The sequence below is a fragment of the Eptatretus burgeri genome, chromosome 22 (assembly GCF_056783735.1).
Source record: "Eptatretus burgeri isolate ZD-2024b chromosome 22, Ebu_testis_v1, whole genome shotgun sequence".
Taxonomy (NCBI): Eukaryota; Metazoa; Chordata; class Myxini; order Myxiniformes; family Myxinidae; genus Eptatretus; species Eptatretus burgeri.
The window spans coordinates 1878265-1901682 of NC_140982.1; the positions used below are offsets into that span (position 1 = coordinate 1878265).

Consider the following 23418-nt stretch of genomic DNA (forward strand, 5'->3'; position numbering starts at 1 on the left):
AGTATTCCATCCAGTCAGACACTTGAGTTCTCTCCTTTTACCATCGACATTGTTGAATTGTTCCTACACCGACTGATACAAGTTCGATTCCACAAGTTAATGCTCGGGTTTGAGATTTACACACTTTGGGACAGAGCAATGACCTGTGTTGGTTGGTTGCTTGATCCAGAAATAGAAAGATACCCACCAATGGAACACAGCTTGGTGCAGAGGAACCACTCAAACATGGACAACTCAGGCTTCCATGCCAGAATCATTTATCAATCACACGAATCATCGATGAATTGAAAAACAGTTTAATAAACAAAACAAAGATGAATGAAAACAAAATTAACTTGTTTTACATAACAACGTGCATCGGGAAACATGTGTCGAGTACAAGTGTGACATTTCTCTACATTTGGCATCATGTTTTCACAATTCTGGGTTTCGTGTGAGATTTTAATCAATGAACATCATATCGTCATTATTTAGGCCAAAGTTACTGGTACTCAGAACTCCTTCATGAATATTGTCGTTTTCAATTTGTACACGAGTTCAATGTCCGCTTCCGGTGCCTCGTTTCACTCAGAACACAGAACACTTATACGGTTTAAACTTTCTTTAAACTTGATAATTGAATAAAGGCCTTCACACACACAGAACACTTGTGGGGTTTCACACCTGTATGTATTTTTTGATGTCGATATAAACTTGATGATTGACTAAATGCCTTCCCACACACAGAACAATTGTGGGGTTTCACACCTGAATGTATTCTTTGATGTTGATATAAATTTGATGATTGAGTAAAGGCCTTCACACACACAGAACACTTGTAGGGTTTCACACCTGAATGTATTCTTTGATGTTGATATAAAGTTGATGATTGAGTAAATGCCTTCACACACACAGAACACTTGTAGGGTTTCACACCTGAATGTATTCTTTGATGTTGATATAAAGTTGATGATTGAGTAAATGCCTTCACACACACAGAACACTTGTAGGGTTTCACACCTGAATGTATTCTTTGATGTTTGTGTAAATCTGATGATTGAGTAAAGGCCTTACTGCACGTTGAACACTTTTGGGGTTTCACACCTGAATGTATTTTTTGATGTTCATTTAAATGTGATAATCGACTAAAGGCCTTCACACACACAGAACACTTGTGGGGTTTCACACCTGAATGTATTTTTTTATGTTGATATAAATTTGATGATTGAGTAAAGGCCTTCAAACACACAGAACACTTGTGGGGTTTCACACCTGTATGTATTTTTTGATGGTGATATAAACCTGATGATTGACTAAATGCCTTCACACACACAGAACACTTATAGGGTTTCACACCTGAATGTATTCTTTGATGTTGATATAAAGTTGATGATTGAGTAAATGCCTTCACACACACAGAACACTTGTAGGGTTTCACACCTGAATGTATTCTTTGATGTTTGTGTAAATCTGATGATTGAGTAAAGGCCTTACTGCACGTTGAACACTTTTGGGATTTCACACCTGAATGTATTTTTTGATGTTCATTTAAATGTGATATTCGACTAAAGGCCTTCACACACTCAGAACACTTGTGGGGTTTCACACCTGAATGTATTCTTTGATGTTTGTGTAAATCTGACGATTGAGTAAAGGCCTTACTGCACGTTGAACACTTTTGGGGTTTCACACCTGAATGTATTTTTTGATGTTCATTTAAATGTGATATTCGACTAAAGGCCTTCGCACACACAGAACATTTATAGGGTTTCACACCTGAATGTATTCTGTGATGTTTGTGTGAATCTGATGATTGAGTAAAGGCCTTACTGCACGTTGAACACTTTTGGGGTTTCACACCTGAATGTATTTTTTGATGTTCATTTAAATGTGATATTCGACTAAAGGCCTTCGCACACACAGAACACTTGTAGGGTTTCACACCTGAATGTATTCTGTGATGTTTGTGTGAATCTGATGATTGAGTAAAGGCCTTACTGCACGTTGAACACTTGTGGGGTTTCACACCTGTATGTATTCTTTGATGTTGATTTAAATGTGAAGAACGATTAAATTCTTTCAAACACACATAACCCTTGTGTGGTTTCTGACTTCCATCGACATTCTCTTTCAGGATGTTGAGAGAACTGTTCTTCTGGTTGTTGTTGGACACACGAATAAGTTTCTCAATGTTCTGACAAAGAGTCCGTGTCACGTTATGATTGAATGGAACTTCAGTGTCGGCCAACGGGGAACACTTGGAACAAGAATCCTTTTTCATTTGTTTCTCTGCAATGGAAATTCACAGAGGTTAATAAATCCCTTTTAGAATGAAACATTTAATACAACAAACACATTGTACTGCAATTGGATCAAAAAATTTGAGTGGTGGGAAGAGAGGAGACGAGAGAGAGAGAAAAAGGAAAGAAAGAAGGAATGAAGAGAAAGAGAGTCAAGGAAAGTGAGAGAAAGAGATAACCAAACATACACACACACACACACACATACACACACATACACACATACATACACACACATACACACACTCACACACATACACACACATACACACATACATACACACACATACACACACTCACAAACACAGACACACTCACACACATACACACACACTCACAAACACAGACACACTCACAAACACAGACACACCTGTGCCTTTCCTCCTATCATCAAGGAGTGGGTGCCCAAACGCTTTGCTCCAATCCCACAATCTGGCGAGTTGCCCTGCAAAGGGCAGCAGCACAGGAGGAGCTCTCCATGTCTTTGAATTTATGGGTTTTGCGGAGTCAAGGGTTTTATGGTGGCCGGAGTGAAAATCTTGCCAAAAACCTCCTAAAAAAAAGTAACCCAACTGCAGGAGGACGTCCGCAGACAGGTGGGTGCTCGATATGGATGGCCCTTGGCTCACAAATGAAAGGGTGAATCGAACAGAGAGAGGGTGAGCAAGAGCAGAGGAGCAGGTTTTTAGGACACGTGGGCTGATGCCGTCTGGACCGAATGCAGAATCTGAATCAAGGTTTGACAGCAAGCTCTCCACCTTGTCAGGAGAAAAGGACACAGAGTCCAGGGACAGTTGGGGGAGACTGGGTAAGGTGGATGCAGAAAGCGATGGGTTTTGGACACAAGATTTCGATGCAAACACCGAGTTTAAGCATTCAGGCTTTTCACATTTGGCGTCAGCAGTGCGACCATTTGAGGTAAGGGAAGGGATGGAGGGGGAACATACACCAGAAACAGATTTGATTCGATGCCATCAGGATTTGGAGGAGGGAGAGAGGTTTGAGAGTTCAGACTTGAAATGAGAAAGATGTTGTTTCGTGGATCTCCTGAAGGGAGGTACACACTTGTCCCGAGCTTTATGGAAGGAACTGAGATTACCCTCAGTTGGGTTTGCTTTCCAAGAGGCAGAGAGAAGCAGTTTCAGGACAACTGCCTCACCACAAGGTTCAGTGAACCATGTGCGGGAGGAAGAGTCAGACAACTGTCGAGAGGGGATAAATCTGTGCATGAGTGAGAGAGAGAGAGAGAGAGAGAGAGAGAGAGAGAGAGAGAGAGAGAGAGAGAGAGAGAGAGAGAGAGAGAGAGAGAGAGGGAGAGAGAGAGAGAGAGAGAGAGAGAGAGAGAGAGAGAGAGAGAGAGAGAGAGAGAGAGAGAGAGAGAGAGAGAGAGAGAGAGAGAGAGAGAGAGAGAGAGAGAGAGAGAGAGAGAGAGAGAGAGAGAGAGAGAGAGAGAGAGAGAGAGTTTCTTTGAAAGAATTCCCAGGATGAGTTGATGTCAGAGAAAGTAGCGATGGGAGACCAGTCTAGAAGTTTGATGGTTGCTTGGAGGCCCTGCCAGTCATCCTGAGTGAAATGCCATATTCAACGGCGCTGAGGTGGTTCCCTGATATCAGCCAGAGAGATGTCCACTTTGAGAAGCACGTGGTCAGAAGAACTGATTGGAGTGGAGAAGAACAGCAGATATTTTCAGGGAACTCTCACAAGAAAACCTGGTGGGGGGAGACGGTTCAGTCAGAGACAACTCGACCATGAAACAGGTTATCACAGGTTTACACGGTATCTGCAGCAAGTGACAGATCTAATCCGGCCTGACCTTCTGATGGAACTGCCTAAATCCAGGATTGCTGCTCACCTCCACTCATTTGTTCCTCTTTTCTCCCTGCCTGTGTCACCAACTTCCACATTCTCTTCAATCTCCTTCTTCCCTCCAGGTTTTGAAGACAGCTGTTCCCCACCATCTCAAATCATCCCCCATGCATGACTATTATCTTTTCTACCCTCGTTAACACCCACCCCACCCCGTCCTTCCAAATTTCAAGTTTCCCTCCTGGATGTGAGTCCATGTCGGTGACCGATCGATTCCATCATCCGTCGGCCACGTGCAAGTTCTCCGTGAACGTCTCGACGATCAAAACAAATTCGGTTTCTAAACGATCTTGGTGTTCGAGTATCTACACGTCATGAAAGGAAGTACAACGTCTGTCTGGAGAACAACCTCCGTACAATGTACATTAATCGTTGTTTGTAAATGGTACAACTACAATGTCGATGAGGTTCACACCTTTGTCTTGAGAGGGCGATTCATCCACAAACTCAGATTTGATCTTCATTTTCACAACAAGATCTGGAAAAAAAACAAGGACAAAACCAAGTGAGTCAGGAACGTTTAACAGTTTAACAATCACATTCATTCACAAAGGACAACAAGGTGATTCAATTAACAACGGCAGGGATTTACTACACGAACCCAACCAACGTGTCCACCAAGGTTCATCCGAATCCGTCCACAACCAGTTGAGATCTCGTGATCCTTCACCTTCGGTGGTGGAGGGAATGAGTTTGTGGTTCAAACCTTCGTATGGAGGGAACGAATCATCGACGAACTCGGACTCGATCTTCACCTTCACAACACCATCTGAAACACAAACAATCCGTGAAAAGGAAACATCCAGGAACCACAAGATCTCGTTACCGAGAGAACGTCACGTACCGGGTCCGGACTCCTTATCCTCGGGTGACCCGACCATGGACCCGCTGTGTGAGGGACGGACTCCGGGATCGACCGTGTTTCCTCCATCGAAGCCGTTCGTGGATCCGGGGTGTTCGCTTTGTGATCTTCGACCGAGAGATCTCGGATCATCGCGCATCGTCCTCCCTGCAGGAGACTGTGAGGAACACGAGGGGAGAACCTGAAGTATTCCGGAAAAACAAATCACGTGATCACGATATATTCACCGTTTCTCAGCGGCAGATTCGCGCCGCCCGGTCACGTGACCGACGAAACAGGAAAACTCATCACTTAATCGTGTTACGGGAAAAACTACCAAACCGTTAAAATTCTGAATAATGACGTCATTAATATTAAAACTCAGAAGCCAATCTGAAGTACAATGATATTAATCAGTTGAAAATTTTATCTTTTGAAGACGCCAATACTCGGTCGAGGCTCATGGAAGGGCTCGGGCCCAAAACAGATGAGGACAAACATAACAAAGGGAACCAACAGCAGGACGGAGGGAGAATGTCGACGGAGACGGACAAACAAGGGATGCAGGTCACGATGAGGGGTTGGGGAGAGCACACAGGGTGGACAACATGGAGAGAGAAACAAGATTTGGGGAGAGGGGTGTGAGGTGGTTTAATGGGGGGAGAAAAGATCATGGTTTTGGAAAGGGGATGACTGGAGATGTTGGTGAACAGTTGTCTTGAAGACCTGGAGGGAGGAATGATATTGAAGAGAGTATGGAAGGTGGTGTTTTCTGTGAAGAGAACACGAGTTATTGCCGGCTTTGTGAACAGATTACAAATCCCTGTCTCAGTTCATTCAGTTCAGGGATCAGGGGACGGGGTGGTCAGCCGGTTCATGGAAACACTTGGATAGAAAGGTGGAGGTAATTTGATTATTTGGTTTTAACCATGGAAATGTAAGCTTGGTTCGAGTGAAACTTCCCTTTGAATGGATTTCCCAAAATCAAGTGAGGGTGAAACAACTTGGATAGATAGACAGATATTGCTGCAGCCACGGACACCGAGACACCAGCTTATCACTCAGAGGGATTAATCCCCGGTTGTCCTCGGTAGAGCCGGACCTGGGACCATCGTTCACAATTCACGTTGTGGTACGGTGGGTTGTTTTAGAACCACGAACGCCACCCCGTTAACCACGAATTCCAGTGCCCACCGTCTAATCACGCCGTTTAACTGGAGGTCACGTGGTTACCTGAGCGGGGAGCGTGCCCTCGGCAAAGCACCAATGTTATCTCGATTAGATTTTAATTAGGGCGGCCGAGCGTTTTAACTGCTGGTACGTGCTGACTATTTTTGGTCAAATCTGTGATAATTACCTCCCAGTCTATCTCGGTTCGGACAATGCTGGACCAATGGAAGGAAAGGACAAACATGGACAGGTTGGAAGTAAACAAATGATTTATTAATATTAAAATAAATAAATAAGAACTTTTTATTTTCTGAGGTAAATAAAGAATACATTTCAAAGCAAAATCAATCAAAATGCCAGGAAAGAGACAAAGAGCAGATGATTATCGGGGGTTGACTTACTTACAGCTACACACAGACATGGGTAACCAGCAGATCATTCGGGGGGGGAGGGGGGGGGCCTCGACGGGACGATTTCGTGCTTTCGGCACGCCTGTTAAATCCTACGGCACGTCACGTGACTCGCAAAACCCCATAAAATATCAGCTTTTTTCCCAGATTTACGAAAATCAAGTATAAAATATGCTTAATGACCACCAACAATGAAACCAGAATTGAAACTGACGTTAAAACGAACCCGTAACGTCGATCAGCCTTACAAAACATGCATGGTGGAAACAGAACTGAATTTGAATTTAAATCAAAATGATGCTCCGAGGAGACCATCCATTTATCACGTATCACGTACAGTGTTCAAAGCCAAAACAGCATACAGAGTTTATCGGACCATGAGAAAACCCGAGCCTTGGTCCATTTGGCATCCCACAGCACGAGTACTGCAGGGAATTCTCACACATAATCTCCAAACTGTCCGCCGAAGTGGTTTTAATTATACAATTCCCTATCGAGTTCACTCACAGACACACACACACACACACACACACACACACACACACACACACACAGACACACACACACAGACACACACGCACACACACACATACACACACACACACAGACACACAGACACACACACACACACACACAGACACACACACACACACACACACACAGACACACACACAGACACACACACACAGACACACACACACACACAGGTTGGAACACTCAACTTACCTCCAACACAAAACTCAACCTTCCCCACCACATTGTGTTCACAAATACATCCAAACAGGTAACTCTACAAACAGCCCTTCTCCTGGCTCATTAACTTTGTGTTTTTTTTTCCCGTTGGTTCAAGATTCCCTCTGAATCGAATCGCTAATGTTCTGTCTCACTTTGTGACTCCGTTAGCCACGCTGCAAACGCTCTCCAGTGTTTTCCACTTTCACCGGTAACTTTAAGTGTTGTTCCTTTGGGTTCTATGTTCTTTGCAGAGTTATTCCCCATCTTATGTTCTTAACTTGTCAACTGCCTAAAGCTTTAGTCTTGTCTCCTTTTATCACGGGATCAAAATCCCCCTTTGTTGCATACCGCCTGATAGCTTTCTTTCCTCTCTTTAATGTGCAGGATCAAAGTCCCGCTCCACTCAATCGCCTTTAGCCTTCTCTCTTATGGACGGGCCTTTAACCCTCCCCTTTATGGTACAGGATTCCAACCTGTTCCCTCGTTTCTACAGGACCCTAACCTATTTTTATTACCACAGAATACAGGACTCGAACCTGCTTCCCCATATTTCACTTGGATATCCTTATCTTCCACCTTTCCCGGTCAACAAATTCAGCCTATCAGCCCCTGTGGTCCCTCAATAAAACCGCACATAGAAAAGGAAAAGAAACACAATGCAATTTTACACAAAAAGCAAATGCGACAATGCAGATCTAATACCGATTACGCGAGCACACGGCAACACTTATACAATTTTACTTCACAGACGGCGCCGACAACACATATCCAAAACCAAGAAAAAGAAAAGAGAACCCTCAAGGATGAGGCGGGCCTGAGGCCGAGACCGGGTCGGGCCTACCCGTCTGGTGATGAGACGCGGAGCGGCGATGGTGCCTCAACTCCGCGGGCCTCGCGGACAGTGTCTGGTAGGGGGTGGGAAAGGGGCCCCTTGGTCGCACTATCTCAGCGCGGGGGGGAAACAGGAGGGGGTTGCTGATGCTCGGGGGAAAGGAGGATTTCGACTCTGCCTCGAGTCCCGCGACGAGCGTCTCCACCTCGACCAGGTCGCGCCGTCGGCCTCCCTGGTGTGCAGCTCCCGGCACGCCGCGAGCACCCCCTCGTCTGCCCTCGCCGCCTCTCCACAGCTCCGTCCTCTTCGCTCCGACTCCAACGCACACGACGACGACGACGACCAACTCCTTCTTGCTTCTTCTTCCCAACTCCACCGACTGCGAAGTCTTAACTCTCTTGACTTGACGAACGCGGTCGCTTATATAAGCCCCGTGGCTTCGCTCTCTCATCTTTGACCCCCTGCCTTCGACCTTTCACCTCGCTCCCCATTGGCCCGAGAAAAAGTGGGCGTGAATGCATTTTGATCCATAAATTTGCATATAGCGATCGCCCTCCAACGCCCTGGAGGCGGGGCCAAATCGCCCCTCGCTCACCGATTGGACGGAACAAAAGTGGGCGTGTGTCATTTTTGATCCGTTTTTGGAGCTGAAAATCCGTGGTTTTGTACACGCTGTTCGGCGCGCGCCCTGCACGAGTCCAACACCGGTACCCACAAGCGGCGCAAGAACGGTGGCGATGTGACGGTTGCGAGGTGTGACGTGAAGCGGCGCCGCGGTGGGTGGTTGATGTTGTGGTTGGTGGTGGTAACAATGGCGGTTGGTCCAAAATAAAGATAGTAAAAGAAAAACGGCTATCCTGAAGAGTCGCAGCACGCATGAATGACATGTATTCCCACTAGACAACGGGTTTGGGCCTAACTACACATATACTTACCGAGATACCTCACCTAAGGGACCTGAATGGTGGTTTGCGAATTTGGTAACCACAACAATATATATATATATATATATATATATATATATATATATATATATATATATATATATATATATATATATATATCTATGTATTAATTATGGATCGGATGTGACCATAAAATAGCACTCCTCACATACCTCTTATTGGTTTTCTGATTCTTCCTCTGTAATGGAGCTGTCAGTGTAAAACACTGTCCATCGTGAGTTTGAATCTTGACTCGGCGATAAACTACCATGCTGTTGTTTCACAGGCAGGGCGTACGTCGATGTTTGTGCACCAACCCTTGGACGATCTCACAGTGCCTTTCCCAAGGAGGTGGCGAGTTGACAAGCGATTCGCGATCACCGACACACACCTCGTGTTAAACACACACCGCCCGGAGATGCCCGAAATATCAAACATGTCCAAATTGGACAAACAAACACTTTTCTTACAGTCAGAACTGCTGCTAAGTTCAATTCTGCATCTTAGATTTTGGAATTCGGCTCAGTTTGAAATTTTTGAGGTGATGACCCAGATGGAAATGTTTCAAGTCAAGGCATGGTTCAGCAGCCAAAAAATGATTATTTAATACCCTGTTTTTTCTGTTCTTTTTTTCTGTTTGTTTTTTTTTCTGGTAATTTGTTTCTTCTGGTTCTTTATTTTTTGTATTTTTCTGGATTTTTAAATGTTTTTTTCTGGTTTCTTACTGGTTTTTTTTTATAGGGTTTTTTTCTGTATTTTCTCTGCGTTCTTTTTCTGTTTGTTTTTTTTTGTTCTGGTTTTTAGGTCAAAGATCCGAAAAGGTCAAGTTTGAATAAAATTGTCAATTTTCATTGAGTGGACCTGAAATCTTGTTAATGGGAAGAGGAGTTTCTCTCCGAACGGCTTGCCTCCGGCCGGTGTTTGTCTCCGAGCGTGTGCAGGCGGTGTTTGTCTCCCAAGGGCAAGGGAAGGAGTTTCTCTCCGAACTGATTGCCTCCGGGCGGTGTTTGTCTCCGAATGGGAAGGGAAGGAGTTACTCTCCGAACGGCTTGCCTCCGGGCGGTGTTTGTCTCTGAAAGTGTCCAGGCGGTGTTTGTCTCCGAACGTGTCAGGCAGTGTAAATGTCTGGACGGGAGTTTATGTTCAGACGCATTGAAGCGGTTTAACTCCCAAAAGCGTCGGTCTAGATACGTCCGGGTGGTGTTTGTGTCCGAACATGTCTGGCCAGTGTTTGTTTCTGAGCCGGATTTATGGTATGACTGGTAGAAAATGGATTTCAGACATTATTTTGTTTCTATTTTCACTGTTATTCAATGCAGGATTTTGATGAGTTGAATCGTAATTAATGCTCCACTGCAGGTCTGCCTTCACTTCCTCTCACATCACACGGCCTAGTCTCCCCCCCCCCTTCACTTTCTCCCCCACCCTTCCTCGCCCCCCCTCCCTGCTTTCTTTTTCTCCCCTCCCTGATTTTTATTCCTCTTACTTTCAGAAATCGTCTCTACAAGATTCTAAGCTTCTTTATCATTGTTTTTACCATAGTAGGATTCTCACGTCTCTCAGGAGTAAAGTATTCCATCCAGTCAGACACTTGAGTTCTCTCCTTTTACCATCGACATTATGGCATTGTTCTTACACCGACTGATACAAGTTCGATTCCACGACTTCATGCACGGGTTTGAGATTTCCACACTTTGTGGCAGAGCAATGACCGATGTTGGTTGGTTTCTTGGTCCAGAAATAGAAAGATACCCACCAATGGAACACAGCTTGGTGCAAAGGAACCACTTCAAACTTGGACGACTCAGGCTTCCATGCCAGAATCATTTATCAATCACAAGAATCATCGATGAATTGAAAAACAGTTTAATAAACAAAACAAAGATGAATGAAAACAAAATTAACTTGTTTTACATAACATTAAAATTATGTTTTAATTAAAATTAACATAACAACGTGCATTTGGAACATGTGTTGAGTCCAAGTGTTCCATTTCTCTACCTTTGGCATCATGTTTTCACAATTCTGGTTTTGTGTGAGATTTTAATCAATGAACATCATATCGTCATTATTTAGGCCAAACTCACAACTCCTTCAGGAATGTTGTCCTTTTCAATTTGTACACGAGTTCAATGTCCGCTTCCGGTGCCTCGTTTCACTCAGAACACTGAACACTTATACGGCTTAAACTTTCTTTAAACTTGTTAATTGAGTAAAGGCCTTTACACACAGAACACTCGAAGGGTTTCACACCTGTATGTATTTTTCGATGTTTGTTTAAACCTGATGATTGAGTCAAGGCCTTCACACAGAACACTTTTGGGACTTCACACCTGTATGTATTTTTTGATGTGCATTTAAATGTGATAATCGACTAAAGGCCTTCACACACACAGAACACTTGTGGGGTTTCACACCTGAATGTATTTTTTGATGTCGATATAAAGTTGATGATTGAGTAAAGGCCTTCACACACACAGAACACTTGTGGGGTTTCACACCTGTATGTATTTTTTGATGTCCATTTAAATGTGATAATCGACTAAAGGCCTTCACACACACAGAACACTTGTGGGGTTTCACACCTGAATGTATTTTTTGATGTCGATATAAAGTTGATGATTGAGTAAAGGCCTTCACACACACAGAACACTTGTGGGGTTTCACACCTGTATGTATTTTTTGATGTGCATTTAAATGTGATAATCGACTAAAGGCCTTCACACACGCAAGAACACTTGTGGGGTTTCACAACTGAATGTATTTTTTGATGTCGATAGAAAGTTGATGATTGAGTAAAGGCCTTCACACACACACAGAACACTTTTAGGGTTTCACATCTGAATGTATTTTTTGATGTTTGTTTAAATTTGATAATTGACTAAAGGCCTTCACACACACAGAACACTTGTGGGGTTTCACACCTGAATGTATTTTTTGATGTTCATTTAAATGTGATAATCGACAAAAGGCCTTCACACACACAGAACACTTATAGGGTTGCACACCTGCATGTATTTTTTGATGTTCATTTAAATATGATAATCGACTAAAGGCCTTCACACACACAGAACACTTGTGGGGTTTCACACCTGAATGTATTTTTTGATGTCGATATAAAGTTGATGATTGAGTAAAGGCCTTCCCACACACAGAACACTTATAGGGTTTCAAACCTGAATGTATTTTTTGATGTTGATATAAATTTGATGATTGACTAAAGGCCTTCACACACACAGAACATTTGTGGGGTTTCACACCTGTATGTATTTTTTGATGTTCATTTAAATGTGATAATCGACTAAAGGCCTTCACACACACAGAACATTTATAGGGTTTCACACCTGTATGTATATTTTGATGTTCATTTAAATGTGATAATCGACTAAAGGCCTTCACACACACAGAACACTTGTAGGGTTTCACACCTGAATGTATTTTTTGATGTTTGTGTAAATCTGATGATTGAGTAAAGGCCTTACTGCACGTTGAAAACTTGTGGGGTTTCACACCTGTATGTATTCTTTGATGTTGATTTAAATGTGATGAACGATTAAATTCTTTCAAACACACATAACACTTGTGTGGTTTCTGACCTCCATTGACATTCTCTTTCAGGATGTTGAGAGAATTGTTCTTCTGGTTGTTGTTGGACACACCAATAAGTTTATCAATGTTCTGACAAAGAGTCCGTGTCACGTGATGATCGAAGGAAACTTCAGTGTCGACCAACGGCGAACACTTGGAACGAGAATCCTTTTTCATTTGTTTCTCTGCAATGGAAATTCACAAAGAGGTTAATAAATCCCTTTTAGAATGAAACATTTAATACAGAAAACACATTGTACTCCAATTGGAGCAAAAAATTTGAGTAGTGGGAAGAGAGGAGACGAGAGAGAGAAAAAGGAAAGAAAGAAGGAATGAAGAGAAATAGAGAGCAAGATGAGGTTGAGAAAGTCAAGGAAAGAGAGAGAAAGAGATAACCAAACACACACAAACACACACACATACAAACATACACACATACATACACATACACACACTCACACATACACATACACACATACATACACATACACACACTCACACATACACATACACACATACATACACATACACACACTCACACATACACATACACACACATAAATATACACACACACACACACACATACACACACACACGTACATACACACAAACATACACACACTCACAAACACACAGACACACTCACACACACACATACATAAACACACACACTCACACACACACCTGTGCCTTTCCTCCTATCATCAAGGAGTGGGGGTCCCAAAGGCTTTGCCGCAATCCCATAATCTGGCGAGTTGCCCTGCTCAGGGCAGCAGCAGAGGAGGAGCTCTCCATGTCTTTGAATTTATGGGTTTTGCGGAGTGAAGGGTTTTATGGTGGCTGGAGTGAAAATCTTGCCACAAACCTCCTTAAAAAAAAGTGACCCAACTGCAGGAGGACGTCCGCAGACAGTTAGGTGCTCGATATGGATGGCCCTTGGCTCACAAATGAGAGGGTGAATCGAACAGAGAGAGGGTGAGCAAGAGCAGAGGAGCAGGTTTTTAGGACACGTGGGCTGATGCCGCTGGACCGAATGCAGAATCTGAGTCAAGTTTTGACAGCAAGCTCTCCACCTTGTCAGGAGAAAAGGACACAGTGTCCAGGGGCAGTTGGGTGCGACTGGGTCAGGTGGATGCAGAAAGCGATGGGTTTTGGACAGGAGATTTCGATGCAAACATCGAGTTTAAGCATTCAGGCTTTTCACGTATGGCGTCAGCAGTTCGCCCAAGTTGAGGTAAGGAAAGGGATGGAGGGGGAACATACACCAGAAACAGATTTGATTCGATGCCACTCGGATTTGGAGGAGGGAGAGAGGTTTGAGAGTTCAGACTTGAAATGAGAAAGATGTTGTTTCGTGGATCTCCTGAAGGGAGGTACACACTTGTTCCGAGCTTTGTGGAAGGAACTGAGATTACCCTCAGTTTGCTTTCCATGAGGCAGAGGCAAGCTGTTTCAGGACAACTGCCTCGCCACAAGCTTCAGTGAACCATGTGCGGGAGGAAGGGTCAGACAACTGTAGAGAGGGCATAAATCTGTGCATGAGAGAGAGAGAGAGAAAGAGAGAGAGAGAGAGAGAGAGAGAGAGAGAGAGAGAGGGGGGGGAGAGAGAGAGAGAGAGAGAGAGAGAGAGAGAGAGAGAGAGAGAGAGAGAGAGAGAGAGAGAGAGAGAGAGAGAGAGAGAGAGAGAGAGAGAGAGAGAGAGAGAGAGAGAGAGAGAGAGAGAGAGAGAGAGAGAGAGAGAGAGAGAGAGAGAGAGAGAGAGAGAGAGAGAGAGAGAGAGAGAGAGAGAGAGAGAGAGAGAGAGAGAGAGAGAGAGAGAGAGAGAGAGAGAGAGAGAGAGAGAGAGAGAGAGAGAGAGAGAGAGAGAGAGAGAGAGAGAGAGAGAGAGAGAGAGAGAGAGAGAGAGAGAGAGAGAGAGAGAGAGTTTCTTTGAAAGAATTCCCAGGATGAGTTTTGATGTCAGAGAAAGTAGCGATGGGAGACCAGTCGAGAAGTTTGATGGCTGTTTGAAGGCCCTGCCAGTCGGCCTCAGTGAAATGCCAGATTCAACGGCGCTGAGGTGGTTCCCTGATATCAGCCAGAGAGATGTCCACTTTGACAAGCACATGGCCAGAAGAACTGATTGGAGCGAAACGAAGAACAGCAGATATTTTCAGGGAACTCTCACAAGAAAACCTCGTGGGAGAGACGGTTCAGTCATCGACAACTCGACCATGAAACAGGTTATTACAGGTTTAGACGGTATCTGCAGCAAGTCACAGATCTAATCTGGTCAGTCCTTCTGATGGAACTGCCTAAATCCAGGATTGATGCTCACCTCCACTCATTTGTTCCTCTTTTTCCCTGCCTGTGTAACCAAATTCCACATTCTCTTGAATCCCCTTCTTCCCTCCAGGTTTTGAAGACAGCTGTTCTCTACCATCTCAAATCATGCCCCATTCACAACCATGATCTTTTCTGCCCTCATTAACCACACCCCGTCCTTCCAAATTTCAAGTTTCCCTCCTGAGAGTTTCCTTCTGTATCCATCTTGTCCACCTAATTCCTCCCCACACACATTTTTTGTCTGCCGCCCTCTGTCTTGGCCTTCGACTCTGCTGTTGGTGTTTCCCCTTCTCTGCTGTTGGTGTTTCCCCCTCTCTCTGCTGTTGGTGTTCCCCCCTCTCTCTGCTGGTGATGTTTCCCCCTCTCTCTGCTGTTGGTGTTTCCCCCTCTCTCTGCTGTGGCATTTCCCCCCTCTCTCTGCTGTTGGTGTTTCCCGCCTCTCTCTGCTATTGGTGTTTCCCCCCTTTCTCTGCTGTTGGTGTTTCCCCTTCTCTCTGCTGTTGGTGTTTCCCCCTTCTCTCTGCTGTTGGTGTTTCCCCCTCTCTCTGCTGTTGGTGTTTCCCCCTCTCTCTGCCGTTCCTTTTGTTCTGTTGTGTTCTGATCCATTCAGTGTACTCGTACTCGGTATTTTCATGGATGTGAGTGCATGTCAGTGACCGATCGATTCCATCACATCCATCGGCCACAAGTTCTCCGTGAACGTCTCGACGATCAAAACAAACTCGGTTTCTTAACGATCTTGGGGTTCGAGTACCTACACGTCATGAAGGTAAGTCCAACGTCTGTCTGGAGAACAACCTCCGTACAATGTACATTAATCGTTGTTTGTAAATGGTATAACTACAATGTCGATGAGGTTCACACCTTTGTCTTGAGAGGGCGATTCATCCACAAACTCAGATTTGATCTTCATTTTCACAACAAGATCTGGAAAAAAAACAAAAGGACAAAACCAAGTGTGTCAGGAACGTTTAACAGTTTAACAATCACATTCATTCTGTGACGTCCACGGGACTTGAACAGTCCCGCCAACGTAGAATGAGCCGAAACGATGGAGGCGGTTTATTTATTTATAACCCAAAGATGGCGGTTTCAATCGCTCTACCGCAAACGGGACGAGGAAGGTGGCACGAGTCGCTTTTCACTGAGTTGATAACGTTTATTTCTCGAACCAGAAATAACAAGACTCGGCAAGAAGAGGGATCCGGGGCGATTCGACGGGATGGTGGCGTGGGTTCGGGCGTGGGGAAAACACAAACAATTCCAATGGATATACCAATCTCAAACCCTCTAAGGCACCAGGTACACACACACACACACACACACACACACACACACACACACACACACACACACACACACACACACACACACACACACAACGTAGCTGGTTCTGGTGGTCAGGCTGGCCCGTGGTGTAAACGCAACAGTCCCTGGATTGGCGTCGGACGAGCTGGCGTTGCGTTCGTCAGGGGCAGGAGACACCGTGGTGCTGTCGACCTCCTGGTCCTGGCCCAAGTCCGCTCACAGCCGCCAGGGAACCAGTTCTGGCGCCAAGTTGCGAGCAGGAGAGGGAGGCAGGTCCGCCGCCGTTCGACCCCGTACTCCGAGCCAGCAGAACCCCAGAGCCAACCAAGGTGAGGCACGAGGCTCAGCAAGGCTACAAGACATGATGAAACCAGAATCGAAAACGCCCAACAAAAAGCACGCTCTCCGCACAACAGCCTCCACCAAAAGTCTTTCTGTCCCGATCTTCTTCCTCTTCACCTTTTCCCCCGAACAGAGCCTTTTTATCCTCCCGTCCTCGTCACTTCCAATCGAGCCGTTTTATTGGCCCTGCGCCGTCGCCTTCCGCCAATCGTGATCACGGGGCGGAGCCATCCGCAGCACTGTCCTGTGACGTCACGGCAAGCCTCCAGAGAATACTAAAAGGGGTTTACGCAGACACACTTACCCTATCCCGTATCCCTATCTAATTACGTGACAATTATCATTTCCCCCTTGAAGAAATGGACATTTACTAGACAACTTATCACCACTGAATTGCTACTTATTACATCGAGATCTTGGTAAACTCGAACAGCATGGCATACCTAATTAAACATCCTAATTACCCTTTGAATGCATCCATGCATCCATATGAATGCAATTACATATTAATGAACCCCCCTCAAACGTAACAATTCACAAAGGACAACAAGGTGATTCAATTAACAACGGCAGGGATTTACTACACGAACCCAACCAACGTGTCCACCAAGGTTCATCCGAATCCGTCCACAACCAGTTGAGATCTCGTGATCCTTCACCTTCGGTGGTGGAGGGAATGAGTTTGTGGTTCGAACCTTCGTATGGAGGGAACGAATCATCGACGAACTCGGACTCGTTCTTCACCTTCACAACACCATCTGAAACACAAACAATCCGTTAAACGGACTCTTTCAGGAACCACAAGATCTCGTTACGGAGTGAACGTCACGTACCGGGTCATGTGACCGACGAAACAGGAAAACCCATCAATTGATCGTGTTACGGGAAAAACTACCAAACCATTAAAATTCTAAATAATGACGTCATTGATATTAAAACTCAGAAGCCAATCTCAACGACAATAATACAAGCCGGTTGGCGACATGTGTGGTCGCGACATAATTGCATACTAGTCATACAGTTTTTGACGGATCGGGCTGAAAATTTTTGACAAAGAGGTTGATTATAATGCGCAAAAAAGCCTGGAAGCCGATTTTTGATTTTCAAAAAAACTAATTTTTTTAGAATTTTTTAAAAAATGTCAAAGTCCATAGCAACGGTGCTCAAAAGCATAGAACTCGATCCTGGTATGAACCAACCTGTCAAGTTTCATCAAAATCGGTTGATTCCTCTGGCCTCCAGAGCTGTCCATTACATACAGAAATACAGACATACAAACAAACATACAGACAGACAGACAGACAGACATACAGACATACAAACAAACAAACAGACAGACGGAAAAAGTGAAAATAAGGGTACTCGAGCGACCACCCAATTAATCAGTTGAAAGGGACTGTCAGCAGAAAATGGTGGGAACACAAATAAATTCGGTATCGAAGGAAATTTTATCTTTTGAAGAAGCCAGTTCACGGTCGAGGCTCGTGGAAGGGCTCGGGCCCAAAACAAATGAGGACAAACATCACAAAGGGAACCAACAGCAGGATAGAGGGAGAAGGGATGCAGGGATGCAGGTCATGATGCGGGGTTGGGGAGAGCGCACAGGGTGGACAACATGGAGAGAGAAACAAGATTTTGGGAGAGGGGTATGAGGTGGTTTAATGGGCGTAGAAAACATCATGGTTTCGGAAGGGGGGATGACTTGAGGTGTTGGTGAACAGCTGTCTTGAAGACCTGGATGGAGGAATGAGATTGAAGAGAGTATGGAAGGTGGTGTTTTCTGTGAAGAGAACACGAGTTATTGCCGGCTTTGTGAACAGATTACAAATCCCTTTCTAAGTTCATTCAGTCAGGCATCAGGGGACGGGGTGGTCAGCCGGTTCATGGAAACACTTGGGTAGAAAGGTGGAGGTAATTTGATGATTTGTTTTTAACCATGGAAATGTTAGCTTGGTTCGAGTGAAACTTCCCTTTGAATGGATTCCCCAAAACAAAGTGAGGGTGAAACAACTTGGAGAGATAGACATTGATATTGTTGCGGCAACGGTTACCGAGACACCAGCTTGTCACTCAGGGGGTTAATCCCCGGTTGTCCTCGGTAGAGCCGGACCTGGGACCACCATTCACAATTAACGTTGTGGTTCGGTGGGTTGTTTTAGAACCATGTTTTCGGGGGTTGACTTACAGCTAAGCACAGACAAGTGTACCCAGCAAATCATTCAGGGGCGGGGGAGAAGAGTCATCTCGCTCACCAGAGTAGTTATCTGTGAAGTGAAAACGTCCTGAAATGTGTGCGTGCGTGTCACGTCCGTCGCCAGCACCCAGCCTTGCCGTGCACCCTCTCGCGAACAGCCGTGATTGCCAGTCGACGTCTGGGAGGGCACCGACGTCGTCTGTCGTGGGTTTAGACCCTGGTGCTGCGACACGGGCAGCTCCTCACACTTCACAAAACTGGTGACGTCCAGTGACCCACTCGATTCGTCGGTGAATGACCCACGCATCACGTTGGTGACCGACACATTCCTCACTCGTTGTCGGTGCTGCTCTCACCCACACAAGCACCACATGCTCGCTTGCTCAAGCAACTCTCACTTCTTTCTCGGCTCGCTTGCCCACGTCTTGCTCGCTTCTCTCCTCCTTTTCCTCTCTGACATTCTTTCTCGTTCTCTTCTCCCTCCTCTTACTTCTCTCGCCTCAGAACGGACATCCAATTCGTTTTATATCTGCGGCCCGTCTCAGCGGGCACAGAGTCCTCCCCAAGCTCACCCAGCCCCACTTGCGCATGGTTACCATGACGACCCGTGTGCTCTTAAAAAAGGCGGGCGTTGGCGCTCGCGAAATAAATACGTGCATAAACGTTGCTGAGGAAAAATAAGGGCGGGCGTCAGAGCTTGCGAGAGAAATGTGTGTAAACGTGTCTGTCGTAAAAAAAAATTCCTATAAGAGAGGGGATCTATTCTTTACCCTTCTCAACGCATCACATTTAAAATCCCATTAGACATGGGGATGGGGCTAATCTGAACATGCATTTAAGGAAATAACTGTCTGAGGACCTGGGTGTGTGGATGCATTCATCAGACCGGATTCTGAAATCCGTAACAATATCATCACCGATGCAAAGGATGACTCTCCCATAAAAAAACAGCTCCTGTGATTGGGTCAGTGAGTGCACAAGAACCATGGTACACCAATGTGACAATGTTAACGACACTGAACATCTTGGTGTGCAGTCTGATTAAATCTACCTCTTATTGGTTCAATGATTCTTCCTCTGTAATGGAGCTGTCAGTGTAAAAGACTGTCCATCGTGAGTTTGAATCTTGACTCGGCGATAAACTACCATCCTGGTGTTTCCCAGGCAGGGCGTACGTCGATGTTTGTGCACCAAACCTTGTACGATCTCACAGTACCTTTCCCAAGGAGGTGGCGAGTTGACAAGCGATTCGCGATCACCGACCCGTCGTGTGAAACACACACCTCCCGGAGACGCCCGGAATATCAAACATGTCCGAAATGGACAAGCGAACAATTTTCTTGCAGTCGGAACTGCCTTTCAGTTCAATTCTGGATCTTAGATTTTGTAATTCGGCTTCGTTTGAAATTTTCGAGGTGATGACCCGGATGGAAACGTTTCAAGTCAAGGTATGGTTCAGCAGCCAAAAAAAATGAATCGAGACCCTCGTTTTTTTCTTGTCTTTTTTTTCTGTTTTTTTTCTGGTGTTTTGTTTCTACTGGTTCTTTATTTTTTGTATTTTTTTCTGGATTTCTTCATGTTTTTTTTCTGGTTTCCTACTGTTTTTTTGCGAGGTTTTTTTTCTATATTTTCTCTGCGTTCTTTTGCTGTTTGTTTTTTTTCTTCTGGTTTTTAGGTCATAGATCAGAAAAGGTCAAGTTTGAATAAAGTTGTCAATTTTCATCCAGTGGACCTGAAATCTTGTTAACGGGAAGAGGAGTTTCGCTCCAAACTGCTTGCCTCTGAGTGGTGTTTGTATCTGAACAGGAAGGGAAGAAGTTTCTCTCCAAACGACTTGCCTCCGGGCGGTGTTTTACAAACGTTGCGACAGAACAATGACCTGTGTTGGTTGGTTGCTTGGTCCAGAAATAGAAAGATACCCACCAATGGAACACAGCTTGGTGCAGAGGAACCACTTCAAACTTGGACAACTCGTGCTTCCATGCAAGAATCATTTATCAATCACAAGAATAATCAATGAATTGAAAAAGTTTAATAAACAAAAGAAAGATGAATGAAAACAAAATTGACTTGTTTTCCATAACAATGTGCATTTGGTGCATGTGTCGAGTCCGAGTGTTCCATTTCTCTCCCTTTGGCATAATCTTTGAACAATTCTGGGTTTCGTGTAAGATTTTGATCATTGAACAACATATTGTGACGTCCACGGGACTTGAACAGTCCCGCCAACGTAGAATGAGCCGAAACGATGGAGGCGGTTTATTTATTTATAACCCAAACATGGCGGTTCTAATCGCTCTACCGCAAACGGGACGAGGAAGGTGGCACGAGTCGCTTTTCACTGAGTTGATGATGTTTATTTGTTTTTATTATTAACCAGAAATAACAAGACTCGGCAAGAAGAGGGATCCGGGGCGATTCGACGGGATGGTGTGGGATCGGGCGTGGGGAAAACACAGACAATTCCAATGAATATACAGATCTCAAACCCTCTAAGGCGCCAAGTACACAGACACACACACACACACACACACACACACACACACACACACACACACACACACACACAAAACGTAGCTATTTCTGGTGGTCAGGCTGGACCGTGGTGTGGACGCAACTGTCCCTGGATTGGCGTCGGACGAGCTTGCCTTGCTCTCGTCAGGGGGGGCAGGAGAAACCGTGGTGCAGTCGACCTCCTGGTCCTGGCCCAAGTCCGCTCACAGCCGCCATGGAACCAGTTCTGGCATCAAATTGCGAGCAGGAGAGGGAGGCAGGTCCGCCCGCCGTTCGACCCCGTACTCCGAGCCAGCAGAACCCCAGAGCCAACCAAGGTGAGGCACGAGGCTCAGCAAGGCTCCAAGACACGATGAAGAACACGATCGAATCAGCACAACAACAAGTATGCTTCCCGCGCAACAGCCTTCACACCAAAAAAACACGATCTTTTTGTCCCGATCTTCTTCCTCTTCCTTTTCGACCCCGAACAGAACCTTTTTATCCAGCTGTCCTCGTCACTTCCAATCGAGCCGTTTTATTGGCCCACCGCCGTCGCCTTCCGCCAATCGTGATCGCAGGGCGGAGCCATCCGCAGCCCTGTCCTGTGACGTCACGGCCAGCCTCCAGGGACTACTGAAAGGGGTTTACGCAGACACCCTTACCCTATCCCGTGTCCCTATCTAATTACGTGACAATTATCATTTCCCCCTTGAAGAAATGAACATTTACTAGACAACTTATCACCACTGAATTGCTACTTATTACATGGAGATCCTGGTAAACTCGAACAGCATGGCATACCTAATTAAACATCCTAATTACCCTTTGAATGCATACCCCCCCCTCAAACGTAACACTGCCCCCTCCTCTGGTACCACAGCTCCTGCAAGGTATATCACAGGCGCTAGCGTACCAGCCTTAACACTTACTGACTCACACCTAATTAACCTAACGAAATAAAGGAGGAGGGGCAATGGGCAGCGAGTCGCAGCAAACTTACCTATCCTGCTTAATGTACTACCCCCTTATGGCCTTATCCTCGCCTAAACAATCATTCATTTTTTGTTTTTTTTTTGTTTTTTTTATCACATGAGAGCACTGAGCGAAGTTGCACTCCATCTTCTGGATCATCGCTCTTGCCCAACACTCTTCCAGTGATCTGGGGAGGGGAAACAAAAGGTTCCACAAAAACACAACACTTATACTTTACATTCCTACTCTAAGCCTTAACGACACTATTCACAGGATATTTACACTTGACCGCCTCCCCCAGTGGATGCTAATAGACCCAGCGTCACCTGGGGAGCCAATTTTCAAATTTGCTTGCCCCAAAATTATGCGGACATCATGCCCTTGCTGCACATGTCAAGTTGTGCGGGATCGAGTGGGACCCATACATCTTCACAACACTCACACCATGGTCATCATCACATTTCTAGGTCATGGTCCTCATTTTAATCATGCAGGCTGAATCCCGTCATGGCCGTGGGGTGGGTTACCACAAGATGATGGGGGCATCTCAGGTGCAACCATGCCCACAGGTAAGCTTTAGTCCAACCCGGACGTTTCTCTGCCCCGCTCCCTTTGATTCCCTCCCCCCTGGTAGCCATCAGCTCGAATCCCGTACAACACTCTGGAAGGGGTCTCACTGGCTCCTCTGGCCTTCCTGGGTCGCCAAGGTCCTACCCGCCTTGGTCGCCCAACCAGACCCTCTCCCGGTTGCCTCCAGACACTGTCACCATTAGCCACCAGGTGGTGAATCTCCTTGAAGGGGGTTGCAATTCACGCTCACCGTGAGCTTCAGCAATCCCTGTGGACAAGCACATCATCCCCACCCACAAAACCCACATGACTCCCCCACCCCATCGGCCTTACATGTGACACCTGCATTTCTAACACTTCGCCGACCATGACCTTCCCTGTCACCACACCATGTCCAATAAAAAATCAATGTGTGCACCATACATTTCACTTCTTCACTTAAAACAACTCACACAGCACTTCTCACCCGATCCACGCACCAGCCATTGGACAGCCACTTGTGCCCGCTTTGTTACCAATTACCCACTGTCCCTATTGTCACTCTA

The 23418-nt window shown here is 45.5% G+C and overlaps 2 protein-coding genes across 3 annotated transcripts in view; both read right to left on the reverse strand.

Annotated features, from left to right (window-relative positions):
- Window positions 1–290: 290 nt before the first annotated feature.
- On the reverse strand, window positions 291–3604 carry LOC147008059 (uncharacterized). The gene is made up of 2 exons (XM_085865766.1): window positions 2650–3604; window positions 291–2268 (listed from the first exon to the last, which is right to left on the reverse strand). Exon 2 carries the CDS (start codon window positions 2258–2260, stop codon window positions 593–595), a length of 1668 nt encoding a protein of 555 aa, XP_085721892.1. The 5' UTR covers window positions 2261–2268; window positions 2650–3604; the 3' UTR covers window positions 291–592.
- Window positions 3605–4995: 1391 nt separating this feature from the next.
- Window positions 4996–23418, reverse strand: part of LOC147008060 (uncharacterized) — a 34117-nt gene continuing 15694 nt past the window's right edge. Inside the window, exons 3-6 of one of the 2 annotated variants that reach the window (XM_085865776.1) lie at window positions 17232–17399; window positions 15856–15918; window positions 12674–12850; window positions 4996–5164 (exon numbers count right to left, since the gene is read on the reverse strand). In XM_085865776.1, coding sequence (XP_085721902.1) covers window positions 5136–5164; window positions 12674–12850; window positions 15856–15918; window positions 17232–17399 — 437 coding nt within the window. In that variant the 3' untranslated portion in view covers window positions 4996–5135. Of the gene's footprint in view, window positions 5165–10927; window positions 12851–15855; window positions 15919–17231; window positions 17400–23418 lie in introns of those variants that run through there. The other variant, XM_085865774.1, reaches the window with a different exon arrangement.

Excerpts from the sequence above, each read along its gene's own strand:
- LOC147008059 (XM_085865766.1), bottom strand. The coding sequence starts at position 2,260 with ATGAAAAAGGATTCTTGTTCCAAGTGTTCCCCGTTGGCCGACACTGAA.